Raw genomic sequence first — 24,877 nt, forward strand, 5'->3', positions numbered from 1 at the left:
AACTGTCTTGTCATTACTACACATATGGTTCTAGATATAAAATGATCATGACTTCCTAAGTATATGGAAAATCTGAAACATAGTTAAACTAAATTAATGATATGTGCTAAATCTGAGTCTTGTAACTCAAAGAAAGAATATTTACACATTAAAGCCCTTGGGAACAGAAGCATAGAGAAATGTATTTATGTGGTTTTATTGTAATGTTTCTTAAAGTGAAGATCTGGGGAGGTTGTGAAACAAGTATCCTTATAGAATTCACCACAGACATTCTGGATCAGAGTCTCTGAGGCATGGGACCTGGGATATGTTTATATTGCAAGCTTTGCAGCAAAGTCAAATGCCTAATAAAAGTTGAGGTCCACTGACTTAAGGTGTAATCTTTGGTTCCACCCCAGACTGTTTCCAAGCCAGATCTCCTTTTCAGCCTGTATCCCATGGACTTGAAAAAGTTCTTGAGAATAAAGAATATGTCTTAGTGGGCAGGTATGTATTTCAGTACTCTGAATTTCCTTAAACAGGTGTAAATACCAATTCCTTTTTATTGACCTTGCTTTGGTCCGAGAATTATTTTTGGAGAACTGTAAGGCTGAGTTTCAATTGCTTTTTTGTTTTTAAAGACTGTCCCTTTCCAAAGCATGTACATATGTTATAATTTTGCTTCTATAGAGGTAATCTAACATGTAGTTCTAAAGAATATGGGAATATAAAATGATTGCCATATCTCCTGGAAAACATATGTATGGGTGGTGGGTTTTGGGGTGATTATTTTTCTTTCATTTTTACATTTTTATGTATAGTTTGAGTTCTCATAGAGAGCTAACCCTTCCTCTAAGCAGTCTCTATTCTCAAAAACTATGGTCTAAAGGTTCCTTTCTCAGCTGTGGGATTGGGAAACAACTCCTTGATGATCGTTTGGGAATTTTTCAGTTCAGTCATGTCCAATCTAAGTTTCACTAACTTTATAACTGTGTTTTGTTTCAGTGTAGAGCAACAGAAAATTGTTATTTTTTATTAATCTCATAATAAAATAACCCTTCACTTTAAGAGGTTTTTTTAGTAACCCACTTACAGGATTGTGGTGGGGGTTCTATTGTGTCATTGTTCTTTCTGTATGGAAGAAAATTCATGTATCAAGGGAAAAAGCTAAGGACTAGTTCCTCAGATAATTCTCATTAGTCAGAGAACTTACTGTTTTCAAAATAATTTTCAAAGAAATACCTAAAAAATAAAAGTTTCATTTTATGCTTTACCTTAAACTTTAGGGTGGTAATACCTTTTTAAATATATTGCATACAAAATAGAACATATGCAATATTTGTGATTTCATAGTAATTGAACCCAATCTGATTTTGTAATAAATAAGAACTTTAATAAAAAGGAAATAAAATTCATTACTCTTAGTGAACAAGCAGAGTAAGTTTTGACATTCTGTTTTATAAGGTCATTTTTAAATTTATCTGTATTTCTTCATATATAACAAATTGAACTGATCTTATATTCACATAGTATTATTCTTTAGCTTAAAACATTAAACAGACCTTTTATCTAAATAAATTCCATATTGTTTTCTGAAAAGTAGGAACTAGATAGTATTTTCCTTCTTTTATATATACTAAACTGTGGCACAGGAAGTATGAGTCATACAGAAATATAGTAACAGGGTCGAATAATAAAACCCAGGATTTTTAGTGCTAGTTTATTACTCTCCATAACATAGAGGGCTTTTTCTCTCTGCTCATTGAATTTATCCATCCCCTATAGCGTTAAAAAGCTATTTTTGCAAAAATAAAATAACTATACTTAGGGATCAAACTAACAGAGAAAATTTAGTTGGCTTTTAAACATTGGTCTCCATCTTCAATCCAGTACTTAGAGGAAATCTTTGATAATAGGATGAACATAGTCAAATCCTAAACCAACACCTTTGAAACTCAAAGCCAAAGCCTTTATTCAGAATATATACAACTGGCCAACTCACAATTTTACTCTTCTCATCAACTCTCATTATCAAACCTGCCAAAATACTATATGACAAGATAAGATTTTTACAGGCAATTTAGCAGCTCCACAAATCTCTGTACAGTTCTCAAGAGAGAAAACAAAAATCTTGATCTGTTGATTTAAAAATTCTCTGTCACTTTACTCTCAGCTTACTTAGCTGCATTTTCTCCTTATAAAAGTTTACACGCAATGGTTAACTGGAAAACTACATCCCAAACTCATTTCTTAATCCCAGCTTTCTTTCCCAGCTTTTCATTTTCCTTGAATCATAGAAATATGGAGCAAGAAAGGACTTTAGAGCTGAATCAGTCCAAATCTCTTATTTTTTGTCTAATGAAATGGAAGCAAAGAGAGATTTAATGACTTCTTCAAAGTTGCATACTTATTTTTTCCTGTAAATCAAAGAACATTTTTTATTATTTATTTAATAAGAAATATTATCATATTATATAATTTTCTGCACCTTATTTGTTATTCATATATAGAATAATTTTCCTTATCTATTAAATTTTACAATTTCAGCTCTTTTTCTTTTTTAAAAAATTATGAGATAATTGTGGATTCATATGCTGTTGTAAGAAATAATAGAGATATTCTGTGTAATTTTTGCCCAGTAAACTCCAGTGGTAACACTTGGCATTATTAGAGTGCAAAATCACACCAAGAAAATAACATTGATAAAATCTGTCATATTTATTCAGATTTCACCAGTTATATGTGGACTTCTGTGTGTGTGTATTTACTACTATGCAGTTTTATCACACGTGTAGATTAGTGTGACAACTACCACAGTCAAGATGAAAAAAAGTTCCACCACAAAGATACCTCATGCCACTCATTTTTAACTACAGCCAACTCTCTCCCACTCCAGATCCCTAATCCTTGGAAGTCATTAAACTATAATTTGTCATTTAAAGAATGCTATATAATTATAATAATACAGTATGTAACATTTTGTGACTGGCTTTTTTTTAACTCAGCATAATTCCTTATAGTAAAAATACAAAATTTGATAATATCAATAGCATATTCCTTTTTATTGCTGAGTGGTATTCCATGGTATGGCTGAATTATTGTATTTTAGTCATTCACCATGAAGGACATATGGTTTGTTTCTAGATTTTATGAATTATGAATAAAGCTTCTATGATCATTTACATACATGTTTTTGTATAAACATAAGTCTTTATTTCTCTAAGATACATGTCCAAGAGTATAATTGCTGATTTATATAGTATTTCCATGTTTATTTTTGTAAGAAACTGCCAAATGTTCTCCAGGGAGAACACATCATTTTTTTTCTCCACTGCTTACAAATTAATTATTTTATTTTTATTTAACATATTTATTGGAGTATAATTGCTTTAAAATGGTGTGATAGTTTCTGCTTTATAAAAAAGTGAATCAGTTATACATATACACATATCACCATATCTCCTCCCTCTTGCGTCTCCCACACACACTCCGTATCCATTCCCTCTAGGTGGTCACAGAGCACCGAGCTGAGCTCCCTGTGCTATGCGGTTGCTTCCCACTAGCTAACAACTACATATTTGTTAGTGTATATATGTCCATGCCACTCTCTCACTTTGTCCCAGCTTACCCTTCCCCCTCCCCGTGTCCTCAAGTCCATTCTCTACAACTGCGTCTTTATTCCTCTCCTCCCCTTAGGTTATTCAGAAGCATTTATTTATTTATTTAGATTCCATATATATGTGTTAGCATACGGTATTTGTTTTGCTCTTTCTGACTTACTTCACTCTCTATGACAGATACTAGGTCCATCCACATCACTACAAATAACTTAATTTCATTTCTTTTTATGGCTGAGTAATATTCCTTTGTATATATGTGCCACATTTTCTTTACCCATTAACCTGTCAATGGACAGGCTTCTATGTCCTGGCTACTGGAAATAGAGCTGCTATGAACATTGTGGTACATGACTTTGTTGAATTGTGGCTTTCACAGTGTATATGCAATGTAGTGGGATTGCTGGGTCATATAGTAGATCTATTTTTAGATTTTTAAGTAACCTGCATACTGTTCACCATAGTGGCTATATCAATTTACATTCCCACCAACAGTGCAAGAGGGTTCCCTTTTGTGCACACCTTCTCCAGCATTTATTTTTTGATGATGATCATTCTGATCAGTGTGAGATGATATCTCATTGTAGTTTTCATTTGCATTCCTCTAATGATAAATGATGTTGAATATCCTTTCATGTGTCTGTTGGCAATCTGTATATCTTCTTTGGAGAAATGTCTACTTAGGTCTTCTGCCCATTTTTGGATTGGGTTGTTTGTTTTTTTGATACTGAGCTACATGAGCTGCTTGTAAATTTTGGAAATTAATCCTTTTACAGTTGCTTCATTTGCAAATATTGTCTCCAATTCTGAGGGATGTCTTTTCATCTTGTTTACGGCTTCCTTTGCTGTACAAAAGCTTTTAAGTTTCATTAGGTCCCATTTGTTTATTTTTGTTATTATTTCCATTTCTCTAGGAGGTGAACCAAAAAGGATCTTGCTGTGATTTATGTCGTAGAGTATTCAGCCTATGTTTTCCTCTATGAGTTTGATGGTGTCTGGCCTTACATTTAGGTCTTTAACCAATTTTGAGTTTATCTTTGTGTATGGTGTTAAGGAGTGTTCTAATTTCATTCCTTTACATGTAGCTGTCCAGTTTTCCCAGCACCACTTATTGAAGAAGTTGTCTTTTCCCCATTGTATATTCTTCTATCCTTTATCAAAGATAAGGTGACCATATGTGTGTGGGTTTATCTCTGGGCTTTCTATCCTATTCCATGCATGTATATTTCTGTTTCTGTGCCAGTACAATACTGTCTTGATTACTGTAGCTTTGTAGTATAGTCTGAAGTCAGGTGGCCTAGTTCCTCCAGCTCCGTTTTTCTTTCTCAAAATTGTTTGGCTTATTCGGGGTCTTTTCTGTTTCCATACAAATTGTGAAATTTTTCATCTAGTTCTGTGAAAAATACCAGTGTTATTCTGATAGGAATTGCATTGAATCTGTAGACTGCTTTGGGTAGTAGAGTCATTTTCACAATATTGATTCTTCCAATCCAAGAACATCGTATATCTCTCCATCTGTTTGTATCATCTTTAATTTCTTTCATCATTGTCTTATAATTTTCTGCAGACAGGACTTTTGTGTCCTTAGATTTTTCCTAGATATTTTATTCTTTTTGTTGCAGTGGTAAGTGGGAGTGATTTCTTAATTTCACTTTCAGATTTTTTATGTTTAGTGTATAGGAATGCAAGACATTTCCGTGCATTAATTTTGTTTCCTGCCACTTTACCACATTCATTGATTAGCTCTAGTAGTTTTCTGGTAGCATCTTTAGGATTCTCTATATATATTATCATGTCATCTGCAAAGAGTGACAGGTTTACTTCCTCTTTTCCGATTCGGATTCCTTTTATTTCTCTTTCTTCTCTGATTGCTGTGGCTAAAACTTCCAAAACTATGTTGAATAATAGTGGTGAGAGTGGGGAACCTTGTCTTGTTCCTGATCTTAGTGGAAATGGTTTCCGTTTTTCACCATTGAGGACGATGTTGGCTGTGGGTTTGTCATATATGACCTTTATTATGTTAGGAAAGTTTCCTCTATGCCTACTTTCTGGAGGGTTTTTATCATAAATGTTTGTTGAATTTGTCGAAATCTTTCTCTGCGTCCATTGAGATGATCGTATGGTTTTTCTCCTTCAATTTGTTAGCATGGTGTATCACATTGATTGATTTGTGTATATTGGAGAATCCTTGCAGTCCTGGGATAAACCCCACTTTTTCATAGTGTGTGATCCTTTTATTGTGCTGTTGGATTCTGTTTGCTATTATTTTGTTAAGGATTTGGCATCTATGTTCATCAGTGACATTGGCCTGTAGTATTCTTTCTTTGTTACATCTTTGTCTGGTTTTGGTATCAGAGTGATGGTGGCCTTGTAGAATGATTTTAGGAGTGTTCCTCCCTCTGCTATATTTTGGAAGTGTTTGAGAAGGGTAGGTGTTTGCTCTTTTCTAAATGTTTGACAGAACTCGCCTGTGAAGCCATCTCGTCCTCCCTTTTTTTTGTTGGAAGAGTTTTAATCACAGTTTCAATTTTAGTGCTTGTGATTTGTCTGTTCATATTATCTATTTCTTCCTGGTTCAGTCTCAGAAAGTGTGCATTTCTAAGAATTTGTCCATTTCTTCCAGGTTGTCCATTTTATTGTCATATTGTTGCTTGTAGTAATCTCTCATGATCCTTTGTATTTCTGCAGTGTCAGTTGTTACTTCTTTTTCATTTTTAATTTTACTGATTTGAGTCTTCTCCCTTTTTTCTTGATATGTCTGCCTAATGGTTTACCAAGTTTGTTTTTTTTCTGAAAGAACCAGCTTTTAGTTTTATTGATCTTTGCTATTGTTTCCTTCATGTCTTTGTCATTTATTTCTGACCTGATCATAATGGTTTTGTTCCTTCTGCTAAGTTTGTTTTTTTGTTTTTCGTTCTCTAATTTCTTTAGGTGTAATGTTAGGTTGTTTACTTGAGATGTTTCTTGTTTTAAATATAGGATTGTACCGCTATAAACTTCCCTAATAGAACTGCTTTTGCTGCATCCAGAGGTTTTGGGTCACCCTGTTTTTTTTTCACATTACACCAGACTCATAGTGACATCATTTTTTATTTTTATTTTTTACATCATTTTTGGTGTATAATTGCTTTACAATGGTGTGTTAGTGTCTGCTTTATAACAAAGTGAATCAGTTATACATATACAAATGTTCCCATATCTCTTCCCTCTTGCGTCTCCCTCCCTCCCACACTCTATATCCCACTCCTCTAGGTGGTCACAAGTCATCGAGCTGATCTCCCTTTGCTATGCAGCTTCTTCCCACTAGCTATCTATTTTACGTTTGGTAGTGTATATATGTCCATTCCACTCTCTTGCTTTGTCACAGCTTACCCTTCTCCCTCCTCATAACCTCAAGTCCATTCTCTAGTAGGTCTGTCTCTTTATTCCTGTCTTACCCCTAGGTCCTTCATGACATTTTTCCCTTAAATTCCATATATATGTGTTAGAATATGGTATTTGTCTTTCTCTTTCTGACTTACTTCACTCTGTATGACCTACTCTAGGTCCGTCCACCTCATTACAAATAGCTCAATTTCGTTTCTTTTTATGGTTGAGTAATATTCCGTTGTATATATGTGAAATGCAAATCAAAACTACAATGAGATGTCATCTCACAACAGTCAGAATGGCTATCATCAAAAAATCTAGAAACAATAAATGCTGGAGAGGGGGTGGAGAAAAGGGAACATTCTTGCACTGCTGGTGGGAATGTGAATTGGTACAGCCACTATGGAGAACAGTATGGAGATTCCTTAAAAAACTACAAATAGAACTACCATATGACCCAGCAATCCCACTACTGGGCATATAACCTGAGAAAACCATAATTCAAAAAGAGTCATGTAGCAAAATGTTCATTGCAGCTCTATTTACAATAGCCCAGAGATGGAATCAACCTAAGTGTCCCTCATTGGATGAATGGAGAAAGAAGATGTGGTACATCATGTTTTCATTGTCATTTGTTTCTAAGTATTTTTTGATTTCCTCTTTGATTTCTTCTGTGACCTCTTGGTTATTAAGTAGTGTGCTGTTTAGCCTTCATGTGTTTGTATTACTTAAAGTTTTCTCCTGTAATTGATATCAAGTCTCATGGTGTTGTGGTCGGAAAAGTTACTTGATACAATTTCAATTTTCTTAAATTTATCAAGGCTTGATTTGTGACACAAGATATATCTCTCCTGGAGAATATTCCATGAGCAATTAAGAAGAATGTGTATTCTGTTGTTTTTGGATGGAATGTCCTATAAATATCAATTAAGTCCATCTTGTTTAATGTATCATTTAAAGCTTGGGTTTCCTTGTTTATTTTCATTTTGGATGATCCATCCATTGGTGAAAGTTGGGTGTTAATATCCCCTACTGTGATTGTGTTACTGTCGATTTCCCCTTTTATGGCTGATAGTATTTGCCTTATGTATTGATGTGCTTCTATGTTGCGTGCGTAAGTATTTACAATTGTTATATCTTCTTCTTGGTTTTCTCACATGATCATTATGAAGTGTCTTTCTTTGTCTCTTGTAGTAGACTTTGTTTTAAAGTCTATTTTGTCTGATATGAGAATTGGTACTCTAGCTTTCTTTTGATTTCCATTTGCATGGAATATCTTATTCCATCCCCTCACTTTCAGTCTGAATGTGTCCCTAGGTCTGCTGTGGGTCTCTTGTAGACAGCATGCATATGGGTTTTTTTTTTAATCCCTTCAGCCAATCTATGTCTTTTAGTTGGAGCATTTAAACCATTTACATTTAAGATAATTATCTATATGTATGGTCCTATTACAATTTTCTTAATTGTTTTGGATTTATTATAGTAGGTCTTTTCCTTCTCTTGTGTCTCCTGCCTGGAGAAGCTCCTTTAGCATTTGTTGTAAGGCTGGTTTGGTGGTGCTGAATTCTCTTAGCTTTTGCTTGTCTGTAAATGTTTTAATTTGTCCGTCAAATCTAAATGAGATCCTAGATGGGTAGAGTAATCTTTGTTGTAGGTTTTACTCCTTCATCACTTTAAATATTTCCTGCCACTCTCTTCTGGCGTACAGAGTTTCTGCTGAAAGATCAGCTGTTAACCTTATGGAGATTCCCTTATGTGTTATTAGTTGTTTTTCCCTTGCTGCTTTTAATGTTTCTTTTTGGTATTTAATTTTTGAAAGTTTGATTAATATGTGTCCTGGCATGTTTCTCTTTGGATTTTCCTGTATGGTACTTTCTTTGCTTCTTGGACTGGATTAACTCTTTCCTTTCCCATATTAGGGAAGTTTCCAACTATAACCTCTTCAAATATTTTCTCAGTCTCTTTCTTTTTTCTCTTCTTTTTCTGGGACCCGTATCATTCGAATGTTGGTGCGTTTAATATTGTCCCAGAGGTCTCTGAGACTGTCCTCAATTCTTTTCATTCTTTTTTCTTTTATCTGCTCTGCAATAGTTATTTCCACTATTTTATCTTCCAGTTCATTTATCCGTTATTCTGCATCAGTTATTCTGCTATTGATCCCTTCTAGAGAATTTGTAATTTCCTTTATTGTGCTGTTCATGATTGTTTCTTTGCTCTTTAGTTCTTCTAGGTCCTTGTTAAACGTTTCTTGTATTTTTTCCATTCTATTGCCAAGATTTTGGATCATCTTTACTATCATTATTCCGAATGCTTTTTCAGGTAGACTGTCTATTTCCTCTTCAATTTTTAGGTCTGGTGCATTTTTATCTTGCTCCTTCATCTGCTGTGTGTTTTTCTGTCTTCTCATTTTGCTTATCTTACTGTGTTTGGGGTCTCCTTTTTGCAGGCTACAGGTTTGTAGTTCCTGTTGTTTTTGGTGTCTGTCCCCAGTGGCTAAAGTTGGTTCAGTGGGTTGTGTAGGCTTCCTGGTGGAGGGGACTAGTGCCTGTGTTCTGGTGGATGAGGCTGGATCTTGTCTTACTGTTGGGCATGTCCATGTCTGGTGGTGTGTTTTGGGGTGTCTGTGGCCTTATTATGATTTTAGGCAGCCTCTGTGCTAGTGGGTGTGGCTGTGTTCCTGTCTTGCTAGTTTGTTTGACCCAGGGTGTCCAGCACTGTAGCTTGCTGGTTGTTGAGTGGAGCAGGGTCTTGGCGTTGAGATGGAGATTTCTGAGAGTTGTTCGCTGTTTGATATTACGTGGAGCTGGAAGCTGTCTTGTGGACCAGTGTCCTGAATGTGGCTCTCCCACCTCAGTGACACAGCCCTGACGCCTGGCTAGAGCACCAAGAGCATCTCCTCCACACGTTTCAGAATAAAAGGGAAGAAAAAAAGAAAGAAAGAAAGAAAGAAGATAAAATAAAATAAAAATAAAGTAAAATAAAATGTTATTAAAACAAAAAATAAAAAAATAATTATTAGGAAAAAACAGTTTTAAGTAATTAAAAAAACACACACATAAAAGAAATGGACAGACAGAGCCCTAGGAAAAATGGTAAAAGCAAAGGTCTACAGACAAAATCACATGCAAAGCATACACATACACACTCAGAAAAATAGAAAAAGGGGAAAAATATATATATTATGGCTTCCAAAGTCCACCTCCTCAATTTGGGTTGATTCATTGTCTATTCAGGTATTCCACCAATGTAGGGCACATCACGTTTATTGTGGAGATTTAATCCACTGCTCCTGAAGCTGCTGAGAGAGAGTTCCCTTTCTCTTCTTTGTTCACACTGCTCCTGGGGTTCTCATTTGGATTTGGATCCGCCTCTGTGTGTAGGTCGCCTGAGAGTGTCTGTTCTTTTCTCAGACAGGACAGGGTTAAAGGAGCAGCTGATTCAGGGGCTGTGGCTCACTGAGGCCGTGGGGACAGAGGTGTACAGATGTGGTTTGAGCCTGCGACGGAAGAAGCAGGTGTGACATTGCACCAGCCTGAGGCACACCGTGCATTCTACCATGGGAGCTGTCCCTGGATCACGGGACCCTGGCAGTGGCAGGCTGCACAGGCTCCTGGGAGGGAAGGTGTGGGTAGTGACCTGTGCTTGCATTCAGGCTTCTTGGTGGCTGCAGCAGCAGGCTTAGCGTCTCATATTCGTCTCTGTGGTCTGTGCTGATAGCCACAGCTCAAGCCCGTCTCTGGAGCTCCTTTAAGCAGCGCTCTTAATCCCCTCTCCTCGCGCACCAGGAAACAAAGAGGGAAGATGATCTCTCTTGCTTCTTCAGCAGGTCCAGACTTTTTCCCAGACTCCCTCCCAGCTAGCTGTGGCACTCTATCCCCCTTCAGGCTGTGTTCATACAGCCAACTCCAGTCCTCTCCCTGGGATCCGACGAAAGCCCAAGCCTCAGCTCCCATACCCCACCCGTTCCAACAGGTGAGCAGACAAGCCTCTCGGGCTGGTGAGTGCCTGTCGGCACCGATCCTCTGTGTGGGAATCTCTCTGCTTTGCCATCCACTTCCCTGTTGCTGTTCTCTCCTCCGTGGCTCTGAAGCTTCCCCCCTCCACCACCCATAGTCTCCGCCTGCAAAGGGGCTTCCTAGTGTTTGGAAACCGTTCCTCCTTCACAGTTTCCTACCACTGGTGCAGGTCACGTCTCTATTCTTTTGTCTCTGTTTTTTTCTTTTTTCTTTTGCCCTACCCAGGTACTTGAGGATTTTCTTGCCTTTTGGGAGGTCTGAGTTTTTCTGCCAGTGTTCAGTAGGTGTTCCATAGGAGTTGTTCCACATGTAGCTGTTCTGCCATCTTGAAGCTCTATTGGGTTTTTCTTTTTGGTAGGTCTTTCCCTTCCCTTGTGTTTCCTGCCTAGAGAAGTTCCTTTAGCATTTTTTGTAAAGCTGGTTTTGTGGTGCTGAGTTCTCCTAACTTTTGCCTGTCTGTAAAGGTTTTAATTTCTCCGTCGAATCTGAATGAGATCCTTCCTGGGTAGAGAAATCTTGGTTGTAGAATTTTCCCTTTCATCATTTTAAATATGTCCTGCTACTCCCTTTTAGCTTGCAGAGTTTCTGCTGAAATATCAGCTGTTAACCTTTTAGGGATTCCCATTTATATTATTTGTTGCTTTTCTCTTGCTACTTTTAATATGTTTTCTTTGTATTTAATTTTTGATAGTTTGATTAATATGTGTCTTGGTGTGTTTCTCCTTGGATTTATCCTGTATAGGACTCTCTGTGCTTCCTGGACTTGATTGACTCTTTCCTTTACCATACCAGGGAAGTTTTCAACTGTAATCTCTTCAAATATTTTCAGTCCCTTTCTTTTTCTTTCCTTCTTCTGGAACCCTTATAATTCGAATGTTTGTGCTTTTAATGTTGTCCCAGAGGTCTCTAAGACTGTCCTCAATTATTTTCTTTCTTTTTTCTTTATTCTGCTCCCCAGTAGTTATTTGCACTACTTTATCTTCCAGGTCAGTTTCCCGTTCTTCTGCTTCAGTTATTCTGCTATTGATTCCTTTTAGATAATTTTTAATTTCATTTATTGTTTTGCTCATCATTGTTTGTTTGCTCTTTAGTTCTTCTAGGTCCTTGTTAAACGTTTCTTGTATTTTCTCCATTCTATTTCCAAGATTTTGGATCATCCTTACTATCATTGCTCTGAATTCTTTTTCAGGTAGACTGCCTATTTCCTCTTCATTTGTTTGGTCTGGTTGGTTTTTACCTTGCTCCTTCATCTGTTGTGTATTTCTCTACTCATTTCAGTTAACTTTTTGTGTTTACCATCTCCTTTTTGCAGGCTTCAGTTCTTAGTTCCTGTTGTTTTTGGTCTCTGCTCCCAGTGGCTAATGTTGGTTCAGTTCCTTTTGTAGGCTTCCTGGTGGAGGGGACTGGTGCCTGTGTTTTGGTGAATGAGGCAGGATCTTGTCTCTCTAGGAGTCAGGACTGTGTCCTGTTTTGTTTTTTGGGGTGTCTGTTACCTTATTATGATTTTAGCCATCTTGTCTGCTTATGGGTGGGGTTGTGTTCCTGTCTTTCTTGTTATTTGGCATAGGATGTCCTGCACCTTAGCTGCTGGTCATTGAGTGGAGTTGGGTCTTAGCATTGAGATGGAGATCTCTGGGAGAGTTTTTGCTGTTTGATATTATGGTGAGCCGGGAGGTCTCTGGTGGACCAATGTCCTGAACTTGGCTCTCCCACCTCAGAGGCACAGTCCTGACACCCGGCCAGAGCACCAAGACACTTTCAGCCACATGGCCAGGTAAGTGGGATGTTTCTTGCCTTTTGGGAAGTCTGAGGTCTTCTGCCAGTGTTCAGTATGTATTCTATAGGAGTTGTTCTACATGTAGATGTATTTATGATGTATTTGTGGGGAGGAAGGTGATCTTACTCCTCTGCCATCTTGAAGGTCTCTACCAGAATACATCATTTTATATTCTAACCATGAATGTTAGAGAGAACTAGTTTCTCTGCATCCTGGTCAACATTTGGTATGGTCTCTATTTTAAAAATTTTAGCTATTTTAATAGATGTGTAGTGATATCTTATTATGGTAATAATTTATATTTTCCTAATGGCTAATGATCTCTTCATGTGCTTATTTACTGACTGTATATCCTCTTTGTGAATTTTTTTGGTCATGTCTTTTACCATTTTCTAATTGGATTGTCTTCTATTTTACTGTTGAGTAAAATAGTTTTACTTTATGTTTTCGAGATACGAGCCTTTTGTTAGATGTATAATTTGCAAATATTTTCTCACTTTCTGTAGCTTGTCTATTCATCCTCTTAACAGAGTGTTTCATAGATCATATATATTTTTTAATTTTAATGAGATCAAATTTATCAATTGTCCCTATGAAGAATCCTACTTTTGGTGTCAAGTGTAAGAACTTTTCAGCTGGCACTAGGTACCAGAGATTTTCTTCTATGTTTTTTGTAAAAGTTTTATAACTTTATATTTTACATTTTAGTTAGTTTTTCATTTCAAGGTAATTTTTGTATAAGATAAGAGGTTTCCATGTAGGTTGTGTGTGTGTGTGTGTGTGTGTGTGTGTGTGTGTGTGTGTGTGCTTTGTGATGTCCAATTCCCCCAACACCATTTGTTGAAAAAGCTATCCTTTCTCTATTGAATTGCTTTGGAACATGTGTCAAAAATCAGGTGGATGTAAATGTGAGTCATTTTCTGAGTTCTCTCTCTGTGTGTCTGTTGGTCTGTAAGCACCATACTTTCTTGATTACTGTAGCTATGCAACTTTAAGGTAGAATGATTCTTTCTACTATATACTTCTGTTTCAAATTTGTTTTAGACATTCTAGATATTGAACATTTCCATATAAATATAAGAAGAATCCTGCGTATTTCTATGAAAAACCATGCTCAAATTTTCATAGAAATTGCATTAAATTCATAGATCATTTTGGAGAGAATTAACATCTTTATTGAGTCCTGCAATCTGTGAAAACTGTATATCCTTCTATTTACTTACATCTTTTTAAATTCCTGGCATTAACATTTAAAATTTTCAGTATACAGATCTTGTACATGTTTTGATATATATATATATATATATATATATATATATATATATATATATATATATATATGTAAGAATTTCACTTCCATTAAAGGAATTGCAAATGTTAGCTCTTTTGTTATTGTCTCACAGTTTCCTGAGATTGCACTTTATATCTAAGTTTGTTTCCTCTCTGCTGTTCAATGGGGCAAATTCTATTTTTCTAACCTCAAGTTTGTTGATTCTACCTTCTGTTCTCTCTAGTCATAAATTGATTCCATCCCAGGAGATTTTTATTTTGGTTATTTCATTTTTCAATGCTAAATTTCCATTTTGTTCTTTTTTATAGATTCTATTTCTTTGCTGATGTTTTCTATGTTTTTCAATTGTTTCAATATAATTCAAAATTGTGTATTAAAGCATTTTAATGCTTTAGATGATTTAAAATCTATTTCAGATAATTTCAATATTTTATTTATCTTGGTTTTGGCATTATTATGTGTATTACCTCATTCAAGTTGTGATTTTCATTGCATCTTTGTTATTTTTGATATCATATTATGAGACTATTTTATTTGACTTTTCTTTATCAGCTAGTCCCACTGTTTTTATGTAGCTGGAGTGTTGGGTGTGCATGCATGTTCACCTTCTCTGTGGGATCTCTTGGCACTACCTTTGCAAAAGTGGAGTACTGACTCACACTGCCTCATTGCACATGGGTGGAATGGTTAGAAGTTTAGCTCCCTTCTTAAATCTGCCAGTACCTTAGTGATGAAAGTTGTGTACTGACTCATACCATCTCATTGCCTCCAAGTGTGGGTGGTGGCTTATCTGACCACTAGGCTCCACTGACTCCAAGGGCATAGGGAGAGTTGAATACCATTTATTCCCATCTTGTTACCCTGGTTGAGTTTCATTGACAGTGGTTGGGGATGAACGCTCAACTCCTCAGTGGGTTTCACTGATACAGTGAGCGTTGGGAACCAGAGTTCTGACTAGGCCTGCCTTGCTCTGCATTGTTCAGTCTCACTGCTGTTGATTTGATGTAGGGGGATGGTTAGGAGAAGTTATAGCATAGCTGTCACTAGCACTACTTTATACCTCTGGATGACTGTGGAGGAACAGCTCATCCTAAACCCTCACTGATGCTACTCTGGCAAGAAAATCAGAGCATAGCACTGCTTGCTTCTGATGAGTGGGGGATGGAAGATCAGCTCTGTGCTCAGTACCATACCACTTAATACTACTCTGACAGGGAAGTACTATCTGCTTAGGGAAGAATCACGTGCTTCTGCTAGATGGGGCATGGAAGATCAACTCTCTACTTCGTCCTGCCAACATTACACTATCAGAAGTGTTGGAACATCATCTTCTTCCACCCAGCAGTGGATGGAATGCTAAGTCTCTTCATTTGAGGCTGTTGACTAACCTTGTTTCCCACCACATCCCCTGTTCCTTAACCTGGCACGTGCTATGCTACAGCCGCAAGCTCCTTACAAATTTTTTACATATCCTATGCCCAGGCCTGCCCCTGTGCTTTTAGCTGTGTTCTGATTGGACTGAAAAGGTCTCACTATTCTACCACCTTCTGAATGTCTTCTTTTTGTTGTCTCACCCTTTCAAGTTGTCTTTACCAATTTTCCCACCCATAAGAAATCACTCCCTCCTTTTTGTCCCCAGTGCTTAATTTGTACCTCTCAGAGCATGTATTATAATCTACCTTGTACAATGGAATTATATTTATGCCTATATCCATAACCCCTCCAGTTATAAATTATCACTGTATCTCCCAAATTTATTCTCAATAATGTTTTGTTTATCCAGAATTTGGGCTTCCAGAAACTTGCAGCATTTGAAAGACTGCTCTGAAACTGACTATAAAGAACAAAACCCTGCTACAGTGTCTCCTTGATTCACACTAAGGCCCTGACCAAGAGAGCTTGAGTGTGAAACAGAGCAAAGGTTCAGAGGTGGAGCATGAGCCAGGTGGTTTATAGACAGATCGGATAAGTGAAAAGGGCTTATTTTAAGGAATGACTAGTTAAGAGTCTATGAGTACTTGCCATGAACAAGTTCATGTGCTAAGAAATTTACTTGCATTTTTCTTATTTAATCCTCACAGCTACACCTTGTGTTGGCTTTTATAATTATCCACATACAGGTGTATCTTGTTTTATTGTGTTTCACTTTATTGTGCTTCACATTTATTGAGTTTTTTTTACTAATTGAAGATTTGTGGCAACCTCGTGTCAAGCTAGTCTATTGGCACCACTTTTCCAACAGCATTTCCTCACTGCATATGTCTGTGTCATATCTTGGTAATTCTTGCAATATTTTAAACATTTTCATTATCATTATATCTGTTATGATGATCTGTCATCAGTGATCTTTAATGTTACTATTATAATTGTTTTGGGGCACCACAAACAGCATCCATATAAGATGACAAACTTAATGGATAAATGTTGTGTCTGTTCTGACTGCTTCACCAACTGGCCACTCCCTCCTCTCTTTCCCTCTCTTTGGGCCTCCCTATTCCCTGAGATACAAAAATATTGAATAAGCCTATTAATAACCATACAAAGGCCTCTAAGTTTTCAAGTGAAGGGAAGAGACATGTCTCTCACTTTAAATCAAAACATGGAAATGCTTTAGCTTAGTGAGGAAGGCATGTCAAAAGCTAAGATGGGCCAAAAACTAGGCCCCTTGAGCCAAACAGCCACATTGTGAATGGAAAGAAAAAGTTATTCAAGGAAATTAAAAGTGCTACTCTAGTGAACACACAAATGATAAAAAAATAAAAGCAGCCTTTTTTCTGATACAGAGCAAGTTTTAGTGGTCTGGATAGAAGATCAAACCAGCCACAGCATTCCCTTAAGCTAAAGCCTAATTCAGAGCAAGGCCCTAACTCTCTTCAATTCTATGAAGGCTTTGAGAGGTGAGGAAGCTACAGAAGAAAAGTTTGAAGCTAGCAGAGGTTGGTTCATGAGGTTTAAGGAAAGAATCCATCTCCAAAGCATCAAAGTGGAAGATGAAGCAGCAAACGCTGGTGTAGAAGCTGCAGCAAGCTTTCCAGAAGATCTAGCTAAGATAATCAACAAAGGTAGCTACACTAACTAAACAACAGATTTTCAATGTAGACATAGTTGTCTTATATTGAAAGCAGATGCCCTCTATGACTTTCATAGCCGAAGAGGAGAAGTTAATGCCTGGCTTCAAAGATTCAAAAGACAGACTGACTCTCTTGTTAGGGGATAATGCAGCTGGTGACTTTAAGTTGAAGCCAATGTTCATTTACTATTCAGAAGACAAAGATCCCTTTCAAAATATTAGTGCTCATTGGACAGGAATAAAGATGCAGACATAGAGAATGGACATGAGGACACAGAGAGGGGGAAGGGTAAGCTGGGACAAAGTGAGAGAGTGGCATGGACTTATATATACAACCAAATGTAAAATAGCTAGCTAGTGGGAAGCAGCCGCATAGCACAAGGAGATCAGCTCAGTGCTTTGTTATCACCAGGAGGGGTGGGATAGGGAGGGTGGGAGGGAGACACAAGAGGGAGGAAATATGGGGATATATGTATATGTATAGCTGATTCACTTTGTTATAAAGCAGAAACTAACACACCATTGTAAAGCAATTATACTCCAATAAAGATGTTAAAAAAAATACTACTGCTCATTGACAATGCACCTAGTCACCCAGAGCTCTGATGGAGATGTACAATAAGATTAATGCTGCTTTCATGCCAGCGAACACAACATTTATTCTGCAGCCGATGGATCAAAGAATAATGTTGACACTCAAGTCTTATTATTTAAGAAATACATTTCATAAGGTTATAGCTGCCATAGATAGTGATTCCTCTGATATCTGGGCAAAGCAAATTGAAAACCTTCTGGAAAGGATTCACCATTCTATATGCAAGTTAAGTACATTCATAATTCATGGAAAGAGGTCAAAACATCAACGTTAACAGGAGTTTGGAAGAAGTTTATTCCAATTCTCATGGATGATTTTGAGTAGTTCAAGACTTCAGTGGAGGAAGTAACTGCAGATGTGGTGGAAATAGCAAGAGAACTAGAATTAGAAGTGGAGCCTGAAGATGTGACTTGGTACACTCTCATAATAAAACTTAAATGAATGAGGAGTTGCTTCTTATGGATGAGCAAAGAAAGCTGTTTCTGGTGGTGGTATCTACTCCTGGTGAAAATGCTGTGAAGATTGTTGAAATGACAACAAAGGATTTAGAATATTACATAAACTTAATTGATAAAGGAGCAGCAGGTTTAAGAGGATTAACTCCAATTTTGAAAGAAGTTCTCCTGTGGGTAAAATGCTATCAAATAGCATTGCATGCTACAGAGAAACCTTTTGTGAAAAGAGTTAATGGATGCAGCGACTTCATTGTTGTCTTATTTTAAGAAATTGCCACACCACCCCAACCTTCACCAGCCACCACCCTAATTAGTCAGCAGCCAATCAACATTGAGACAAGATACTCCACCAGCAAAAAGATTGTGACTTGTAGAAGATCAGATAATGGTTAATACTTTTTAACAATAAAGTATTTTTAATTAAGGTATGTTATATACCTCGTATTTTTAAACATAATGCTATTACACACACATTATACTATAGTATAATGTAAACATAATGTTTACATGCATTGAGAAACCAAAAAATTTGTGTGACTTCCTATATTGAAATATTCACTTTATTGCGGTGGTCTGAAACTGAACCCACAATATCTCCGAGGTATGACTATGTTGCATTTGATGGTGTTCTCCTTATCATTTTCAGACTTATAGACACATATTTATAGGATCAGTAATCTGGGTGTTTTGAAGGGATAAATAAAGCTGCCCTAGGAGATTTTAAGTCACCAGAACTGCAGTCTTCAGAGGCTTGTATAAGACCACTTGTTTCATTTTGGAGGATTTCTTTGGATTGGAGCAGGGCAGTTGAAACCACTTATTTATTCATATAACAAATACTTATTGAGTACCTATTCTGAGTAAGGCACTTGAGATAAAAGTCCTTTAAAAGTCCTTTCTTGAATGGGTTTGTAGTCTAGTGGGCAGACATACAAAGTAAACATTACATCTTAGTGTAGTGAGGCTTATTGAATCCATAATACTAGGGAGTGATTTAAACATCAGAATCATAGTTCTAGAGAAGGAAGGATACTGGAAATTCTTTGTCTCTTCAAATTGCTTTGTAGGACTGTGAGCAAGAATTCCATTAAAGTATATAACCAAAGAGCTTGAGTTAACTGTCCTGAGTTTTCATGCCTGGTGGGTGGTCTTCTCCCACCTGTCAATTGCTCTTCTAAGCAAAAATAACTTGGCACATCTTGGTCTGGGGAATTACTTGGGGAGCATTATTTGTGGAACATAATGACATGACATTTACACATACTTTCTGACTTTCACTGTGTAGGTTGTATATATGTGTGAATATGTACACACCACTATGTAATTCTAAAGAGTTTAGAAATACCTTTTAGTATATGTAGTTTTCTTGCTTACTTCAAATTGTCTCCTTGGAATTACTTTCTTATAATATAGTACTGGAGAGTTATCTCATCTCAAAAGCCTTTGGCCTGGGAAATGTGGGGAATTGAAGGATCCACACATACTCTGCCCAATCAGCTATTAAATGGTATGAGGACTAGGTTTTTCTTTCCCTGCCTTGGAAGGTAATGTAATGTGGAGGCAGCCCGAATTTCTGCCTTGCACCTCTCTTCCCTGCTTTCCTACATTTCCAGAAGAATTAATGGTCTTTTTTACCCATGATGATATGAGCCTTTCTCTTCTCACTAGTATAGAGTGGAGGAGTGAGAATGAGGAGCCTAGACTTCCCTGGTTTATATTGCCATCTTGTAAGTAGGATACAGGAATAAAAGACATACAGACATTTTCATTTAATTTTGATAAGAGCCCTGTGACTTGAAGTAGGTGAAATTATGGATACTTTCTTTTCTATCGTTCATATTTTCCACATGAGCATGCAGTACTTTTATAATCAGAAAGACTGCAAATATATACCACAAAAACCTTTTAATTTTTTCTCTCTACAAAATTGGAGCCACAATTTTGTTTCAATATCCTGCTTTCTCACACATTGTTATTATCTCATATGTAGATCTCCATGTCATTAAATATTCTTTGAAAAAATGTTTTATACCAGCTCAATAAATCCATATATGAGAGTAAACTAATTTTGTTTATCGTCATAGACATTTTAGGATAAATAACGGAAGATCTATACAAAGGAATATTATGGAACCATTAAAAAACATATTTTCAGAGTATTTAATAATTTTGGAAGATACTAATGATATGAATTTAAAAAGAAGTTATAAAGATGTGAAACCTGCTACCAATTTTGTAAACTACAAGCATAGATTTATTGAGATATCAGAACTGTTAACATTTTGCTGTACATCTAGATGTTAAGATTAAGGCTAGTTTCGGTTTTTATTTCACTGAATTTCAGAAAATCTCCACAGTGTCAGTACATTTACTTTACATTCAGAAAAATATATGTATTAAAAAATCATTACCGTGAGTGACCAGATAGAAAATAAAAAGGAAAGTTCGGATCAAGATGGTGGACCATACACGGCATTTACTTATCCGGTCTCATAATCCTTAAAGTGAAAAAAAAAATTTTTGTATGTACAAACTCTGTGTATGTATGTGTTGAATATTAAAAAAAAAAATGTTTTGTGAGGAATTCCTGGAAGATAGAAAGCAGTTGGAGAAGCTGTTGAGGAGGCTGGTGGACGACAGACGGCCACAGAGGAGTAAGGGAGCCGGCCAGTCTGGCTTGGGTTTGAGAGAAGCGGTCGGGGGACGCGTGAGGAAATGAAGGAGTGAGCGCCTGTGACTGTGTGGACAGAACGCACTGTGCACAGTAACCCGCCCAGTTGCTGCTGGCTGAGCGGAAGGCGGAATGGCGGGGGCGGGGCCGAGGCTCAGGCGGGCTCTGAGGGGTCGGGTTCCCGAAGCGGCAAAAACCCTGGCGCCAGAGCTAGGCCGAGCAGAGCAACATTGCTAAACCGAGACCCCGCGGACTTCTCAGAGACCCGCCGCCGCCCGTGACTTTGGCGCTGCAGCCATCGCTCTTATCCCTTTCCCGTCCTCTCCTTCTCCGTCGCCGTTCCACAGCCGCAGCACCATCGATAACAGCTAAGTGGTCAATTCGGGAGACTTAGGGTTGGGAGTCGGGGCGGGCGCAAGGCGCGGGCAGCACACGCAAGCCCGCCATCTCCTGCGGCAACTGCCACTGCTGCAGATACCTCTGCCGGGCGGGAGAGAAGAATACTGTCAAGAGGACCCCGCTGTCCTAGTGCCCACGGTCAGAGTTAGAGCGTTTCTGCCGAGCCTTGGTGAGAGCCTTGCCTTTGGGGAAGTGAGAAGAACGGACAGGACAGGATCTTTCTGTTTTCGGAGATCACGAGAAAAGATCTCATACTGGATAGTGCTGACTTTTTGTCAACTTAATCTAGTAAGTGGTAGCGTTGCTGAGTCTCCTTAAAACCCCGAGCCATGTCGCCCCCAACAGTGCCTCCGATGGGCGTAGATGGTGTGTCCGCATACCTGATGAAGAAAAGGCACACCCACAGGAAACAGCGGCGCAAGCCCACTTTCCTCACCCGTAGGAACATTGTGGGCTGTCGCATTCAACACGGCTGGAAGGAAGGCAACGAGCCTGTGGAGCAGTGGAAGGGCACCGTGCTTGAGCAGGTTTCCGTGAAGCCCACTCTCTATATCATCAAATATGATGGCAAAGATAGTGTGTATGGACTAGAACTGCACCGAGATAAGAGAGTTTTAGCGCTAGAGATCCTTCCTGAGAGAGTGCCAACTCCTCGCATTGATTCGCGCCTGGCAGATTCCCTGATTGGCAAGGCAGTGGGTCATGTGTTTGAGGGTGAGCACGGTGCGAAAGATGAATGGAAGGGCATGGTCCTGGCGCGAGCCCCCGTGATGGACACTTGGTTTTACATCACCTACGAGAAAGATCCAGTCCTTTATATGTACACGCTGCTGGATGACTACAAAGCTGGTGACCTGCGCATCATTCCAGATTCCAACTACTATTTCCCTACAGCAGAACGGGAGCCTGGAGAAGTTGTCGACAGCCTTGTGGGCAAGCAGGTGGAGCACGCCAAAGATGATGGGTCCAAGAGAACCGGCATTTTCATCCATCAAGTGGTGGCCAAGCCATCTGTCTACTTCATTAAGTTTGATGATGATATTCACATTTATGTCTATGGTTTGGTGAAAAACCCCTAAATTCATTGTGCTATTGCAAAAGTTGTGGAACTGTTAAATGTAAAATATGTCGTGCGAAATTTTGAGAACATTTTTGAAGTCAGAGATTAAAGAATTTATTATTACTTACGGTGCCTCCAAATCTTACATTGACTAGTTCCACAGTTTTGTCCGAAGTATACTTTGGTACTTTTGATATTGCCTTGTTCTGTAATCAAAATTTTAAATCGGGTGCTAATAGAAACTTGAAAAGTTTTTGTAAAATTTGGAACAATGGAAAACTAGATAAAGAAAAATAAATGGTGTACACACACTATATCCTCCACCCTCCTCCATTTCTTTCTTTGCCTTACCAATTTTTTTCTCCCCAGGTAACAAGTGTTAAGAACATAATGTATATCCTTCCATGTTTTCCCAATCCTCTTAAAGAAAGTTTGTTGTAGTCCTTTCTACAGAAACAGCAAGCCCCAGTATTTCTCTGTAATTGCTTTTCTCCCTTGACATATCCTTCTGATCAGTAGCTACAGATATCTCTCTCTCCCCCATGCCTCCCTCTCCATATGGTATAAGATAGATGTCCAACTATACATTTTATTCACATTGGATATCTGATTGTACCATCACATTTATTAAATAAATCACCAATTCCCCCTCTCCCTCTATTTCTCCTTGTCTTCCTCCCTTCTCCTAAAAGCTGCATACACAGTACATATTTATGTACCAAAATGGTACCATTTATGTACCATTCTATTATTGATGGTCTTTAAGTTTTCTCTTTTTTTTTCCACCATAGCACAGCTACAATACATACTGGTGCTTTTATTTCTATAGGGTAGCTTCCCAGAAATGGGACTGCTAGGTAGGTGTTTATTTAATTTTAAGAGATATTACAAAATTACCATCTAAAATGAAAGTGCTCATTTTCCAGCATCCTCTCCAGCACTCTTTAATGTTTGCAAATCTGAACAGTGAAAAATTACATAGTATTGTTTGTTTAATTGAAAAACTCAGTGAGGTTTTTTTTTTACCATTTGGACTTTTTTTGTGATTTGCCAGTGCTTATCCTTTGCTCATTTGTCTATTGAATCTTTGATCTTTTCCTTATAAATCTGTAGGAATTCTAACTATATTTACTATGTGGTGTGTATTAATCAGTTGTAGCCCATATGTGTTATGATTTTCTCCATTCTATCATTAATCTTGACTTTGCTGATATCTTCTTTTTTTACTTTACAGGTTTTAAAAAAAAGTTAGATAGATTCCTTTCTTCTTTTTAGCTTTTCGGTTTCTTGTTTTTTTCAGCTGAATGTCCCCACCGCTAGTCATACAAATATTTACCTACATGTTTTCTAAAAAAATTTTTTAATTTTAAGCTTTAACTGTTTGATCCATCAGGAATTTATTTTTCTATATGGAGATAGAGGTCCAAATATACATTTTGTTCATATTGGATACCTGATTATGCTATCACAGTTATTAAATAAATCACCCATTTTCAAGTTCCTGAGCCAGTATCACATTGTTTTAATTGTACTGGCTTGACCATAAACTTTGGACTCTGGTAAAGCAAGTCCCCTATCATTAGTTTTTTTGGTTTTGGTTTTGTTTTTTGTCTTTTCTTCTATTATGTAATTTGTCTTTCATTCTTTCACGTAAAAATTGGAAGCATCCTTTCCATATTTAAAAAAATTGTGATGCCTTAGAATTGTATTACATTTCTGCATTTCTGTTTAGAGAGGTATTTTAATAATAATATTAATCTTTAATACTCGAGAATTTTGGTACATCATTAAAATCTTTTGTTTTTGTAATGTTATATAGGTCCATCACATCTGATTAAATTTATCTCTATATATTTTTACAGTTTTTGTCACATTTTGAATTGGGTATTTTTTCCTCCTCATTTATATTTTTGGCAATATAGACAAACTAGAGATTTTTTATTCCTTCTATTTTCAGCTTACTAAATACTCTGAATTACACTGGGTTTTTAAAATAGAATGTTTTGGACTTTGTAGATATATAGTCATCTCACCTGCAAATAGAGATCATTTTATTTCTTATAATGTTAATATTGTTATTACATGATCTGGATTCTCCAAAACAATGTTGAATAATGATTATGACAGACATGCCTGTCTGGTTCTTAATTTTCGTGGAATTGTCTTTAGTGTTCCCTATTAATATGACATTTGCTGTTGGTTATTGGTAAATAGTCATTAACCATTAACATGTTTAGGGTATTTCTTCTATTCCTGTTTTACATAGCATTATTACTAAAAGTGGCTCCTGAATTTTATCAAATGTCTTTTCAGCGTCTATTTACAAAATAGTATAACATTTTTTTTTCCTTTAGTTTGTTGACACGGTGAATTAGAGTGGTAGATATTTGATGTTTTGAAACAAATTTGATTTTCTGGAATAAATCCTACTTGATCATGGTGTAATAAGCATTTGATACATTGCTGGGTATTATTTACCAGTATTTTATTTAGTATTATTGCATTTACATTACAAAATGAAATTGTTTTTTTCAAGTTTTGTTGTTAAAATTATGCTAGCTTTAAAAAATGAAATTGT

General features: G+C 37.1%; 1 protein-coding gene across 1 annotated transcript; it reads left to right on the plus strand.

Moving 5' to 3' along the window:
• Window positions 1-21,094: 21,094 nt before the first annotated feature.
• Window positions 21,095-24,178, plus strand: SPIN4 (spindlin family member 4). Its single transcript, XM_027098069.1, has one exon. The coding sequence runs from the start codon at window positions 21,569-21,571 to the stop codon at window positions 22,316-22,318; it is 750 nt and encodes a 249-aa protein (XP_026953870.1). The 5' UTR covers window positions 21,095-21,568; the 3' UTR covers window positions 22,319-24,178.
• Window positions 24,179-24,877: the final 699 nt, after the last annotated feature.

Source organism: Aethalodelphis obliquidens, unplaced genomic scaffold (genome assembly GCF_003676395.1).
Source record: "Aethalodelphis obliquidens isolate GAN/ISIS:26980383/991018 unplaced genomic scaffold, ASM367639v1 scaffold119, whole genome shotgun sequence".
Classification (NCBI taxonomy): domain Eukaryota; kingdom Metazoa; phylum Chordata; class Mammalia; order Artiodactyla; family Delphinidae; genus Aethalodelphis; species Aethalodelphis obliquidens.